At 35.4% G+C, this 4,180-nt stretch overlaps 1 protein-coding gene across 1 annotated transcript in view; it reads left to right on the top strand.

Moving 5' to 3' along the window:
* LOC115217494 (cilia- and flagella-associated protein 36-like) overlaps nucleotides 1-2,414 on the top strand; it is a 28,919-nt gene extending 26,505 nt beyond the window's left edge. Inside the window, exons 7-8 of the mRNA XM_029787204.2 lie at nucleotides 365-475; nucleotides 1,667-2,414. Of these exons, the coding sequence (XP_029643064.1) occupies nucleotides 365-475; nucleotides 1,667-1,954 (399 nt within the window). The 3' untranslated portion in view covers nucleotides 1,955-2,414. The remainder of the gene's footprint in view (nucleotides 1-364; nucleotides 476-1,666) is intronic.
* The last annotated feature ends 1,766 nt before the right edge of the window (nucleotides 2,415-4,180 follow it).

Raw genomic sequence — 4,180 nt, 5'->3', positions numbered from 1 at the left:
AACGAAACTATAGAAATCACTAAAGTGACTAAAGGTAAGCACCAGCATTGCTAGAAATAAGAGTCAAAACAACTCTTAGCCATGGTAAAGCACTTATCTTATGATTGGCAAAGGAGTCAAGCTCCCTACAGCATCCAGGGCATAGCAATACTGGTGCTTACTAGTACTCTTAGACACTTTAGTTCTGCCTTTCAGTTGTAAATTACTAATAAGCCACCTTTATTATTTACAATTTTCACATTTTGAATTATCACTTTTACTATATATATACATATATATGTGTGTGTGTGTATAAATTTATATATGTGCATGCATGTGTGTGTGTGTGTCCTTTACAATGTCTTCTCCTTATGTTCTCTTGCAGCAAATAAAGAAATCCACTCATAAAACTGTTTCATTTACAAACACAACTGATGAAAGTTCTGTTGAGGATGCCATCTCTGTGTCTTCTGTGGACAGTGATAAATCCTTATCTGTAAGTTATGTATTCTATTTTACTCTAGGCACAAGGCCGGAAATTTGGGGGGAGGGAGCCTGTAGGTTATATATTATCACATATATTCTGATTAAAATCATTGAAACTCATGTCACTTCTTATCTGTAAATCACACTAAAATAATATATATTGACCTTTGTAATATGAGTATCATTGAGTGGAGGTAAGTTTCCAGAGCAGTGGCTCTGAAACAGTACACTGGGGTACACTGAGGGCACACTGTGATACATTGTTGCACTGTAAGGAGTATCTTGGTACACAGTGAACTTCTAAAAATATAAAGTTCTATAAAATCCATGTTATTACATGAATGTCTTGAAAATGTGGTTTTCATAATTTAGTTGTATAAAAATGACTAAACAGGGTAAACAATAGTTTCCTTTAAACAGTGCAAATTTATAGATGTGATATATATATCAACACTTATCTAACTCAGCATGACCCACTCAAGCTTGTATTGTGCTTTCAGAGAAGTAGATAGAACAGGGGATTAAGATCAATGACTCTGTTATTTTGATTAATAAATAAATCAATTTTCACTTGAAAGAATACACCTCCATTTTACACATACAGCTTGCTGTGTATTAGGAAAGCTGAACTGGGGTGGTTTCTTATTGCCTTCACTAGGAATTCTTAAGGATAGGATTAACGTCTGGTTGTAATATTGGTTTCAAATTTTGGCATGAGTGGAGGGAGCAAGTTGATTACATGGGCCCCAGTCCTCAACTAGTACTTATTTTTATCAATCCCAAAAGATTGTTCTTTCATTTTCCAATATCCATTTCAACTTTTTTTCAAGGTTGTGAGCTAGCAGAATTGTTAGCACATCAGGCAAAATGCTTCGTAGTATTTTGTCTCTCTGTATCTACTGAGTTCAAATACCCCTGAGGTTGAATTTACCTTTCATCTTTTTGGGGTCGATAAAATATGTATCAGTGGGGTTGATGTAATCGACTTATACCCTCTCCCAAAATTGCTGGCCTTGTAACAAAATTTGCAATCAATATCTATTTCAACTTTAAACACTAAAATGTTCATTATGTCTCTTGTTTTGCATGTATGACAGCATCTCAGTGGTAACATCATTAAATCTTGCTTTAATTATTTGTAATCCATTAATGATACAGTCAACTGAATGAATTTAATTGAATCAAATTACACTCGTTTCAGGCTTTTACAACTAAACTGAATCCAGAAAATTTGAAAAAGAGACAAGAATTTCTACGTCAACAAAGAGACAAACTAATTGAAATGAAGAAGAATGAACGGCAAAAGCAACTGATGAAGGCAGAGAAAGATCAGCCACAACGACCAAAATCTGCTCGAATTGCCCGCTCTCTGCTAACCCAGAAGCCAGATAAAGTCTCACAAGAGTCAAATACTGTGAAGAATGAAGCTATAGCAATGAGGCAGGCAATTGCTAATCGAATCAAATTGGAAGTGATGTCAAAGAAATGAAGGAACTTTGAACCTGATGGATGATAGAATCTATCTAAGGAGGGGTTCCCAGCTCTAATTACAGTTATTTCCATGCTCCTACTTAATAATCCATGTAATTCTAAAAGAGAGTAAGATATTCATAGAGTAATAGACACAACACATTTATAATTCTTTGATTTCCACTCTTACACATTTTCACACATACCCCCTGCACACACACACACACACACACACACACACACCACACACACACACACACACATGCATGCATGCGCACATATACACTCATCATATACTCTAAAATTTATATTCTCCCTTGCATCCTAGTCATGTTATCCTCCTTCAGTTATTTGAGTCTGTATGAAAATAAGTTGTAGAGAAAAAAATTTGATATTTCACCCAAAACAAGAGTGAAAGAATGCAGTACATTTCTATGTAGCATAAACAACTCTCCACACCACCCAACTTACTCATTATTCAAAAACAACACTGTATAATTATGTGCAACTAAGTAGAAATGCACCTATTGGTGCAATAAACAACTGGCAGGAAAGCATTAAAAATAAATAATAATAATAATAATAATAATAATGATATAAACTATATATGTTGAATGTTTTTTACTGTTGATTTTGCATTTCACATTGTTTTTTATACATCTATTGAGATGCAAAAGCATGCATAAACATACATACATGAATACATGCATGATGAGGAATGTTACAGGTATCTAGGGGTGGATGAAAATATATCTTACAATGACACCTGTAATAAAACACATGTCACTAAAGAATATTATAGCCGAATAAAGAAAAATTGCACCTCAGAACTCTCTGCATTCAATAAAACAGTGGCCCAGAATGTGTTTGCGGTGCCAGTACTCATACCAACATTTGGGCTGCTTCAATGGATGCTTGATGAGATCCGAGCCATTGATGTGAAAACCCCCAAAATACTAACAAGCACACATAATTTCCACATAAACAGTGACGTAGACCACCTCTACCTAAAACAAAAACAAGGCAGCAGAGGTTTAACATTGATCCAAAATGCCTTTGAATGTCACATCATATCCCTTCGGCAACATCTTTTAACCACCAAGTATCGAAGTGCATCCCTTGACCAAGTTTGTATACATGAGGCTGATAACATCATAAGACTTGGAAGGCACCTCCTTGAGCAACACTCTTTGTCTGATAACCTAGAATACATACCCAAAGAAGTTGCATGATTCTACCACAACGTATCATCAGATGAAAGGATGAGGCTATATGAGCAGAAGACTATGCATGGATATGTTAGTAGAAAGCTTCATAATGATAATAACATCGATCAAAAGCCAGATTACTACCTCTCACTTTGAAAGGTATGTGTTTGCAATCCAGGAACAGGAAATATCAACCAAGTACCTGATGCACAAAAGGGATGGAGATGCAGGAAAAGTCGTAAAATGTAACAACCAATGCAGACTTTGTGGAGTTCACACTGAAGATATCACCTACATCATAACCACGGTATTATCTACAGATGGGACATGATGTTGCAGCTAGGACACTCTATAATGAAATCCGTTGGAAGGATAATCCTGAGGACAAAGAAATAAGAACCCACAATATGGTAGAAGCCAAAGCCACTTATAATAGAAAGGAATACTGGTGGAATGTACCAGTGAAGACCTCAATAAAATGTAAGCACAAGAGACTTGATGTATTGATTTGGGATAGAGAAGAGAAACTTTGTACAGTTGTGGAAATTAGCTGCCCAGTGGATGTTAACTCAGTGAAAAGGAGAACATCTATGCTGAACTATTGAGAAATCTGGAGTTATTCTATCCAGATTACAAGTTCAGGTTTATACCTGTAATGATTGGGGCCTTGGGATATGTAACACACTGCCTAAATACCAATCTTGAGAAATTAGACTTAACAAAACCAGGAAGGCGAAAGCTAATTTGAAGGCTACAGATCCAATCCATCACTGGAACTGCAAAAGTCTGTAAAACTTTCCAGAAGTTTATCATTTAAATATATATGAGCATGTCTAGATACACAAGTATATTCATGAGAATACAGACATAAAACAAAACATACAATTCTGCACATATACATACATATATACATACAAACATACAAATAAAAATACCCTGTTATTGATGTTGAACTTCCAATGAAGGAGCCTTGGATCTAGGTTAGAAACTGGTTCTTTCTCTATGGGCAAGAAATCTTGGAATAAACTGAATAATGA

Source organism: Octopus sinensis, linkage group LG11 (genome assembly GCF_006345805.1).
Source record: "Octopus sinensis linkage group LG11, ASM634580v1, whole genome shotgun sequence".
NCBI classification, from domain to species: domain Eukaryota; kingdom Metazoa; phylum Mollusca; class Cephalopoda; order Octopoda; family Octopodidae; genus Octopus; species Octopus sinensis.
The sequence above is the reverse complement of the archived record's forward strand: the minus strand, read 5'-3'. Positions and strand labels throughout refer to the sequence as shown.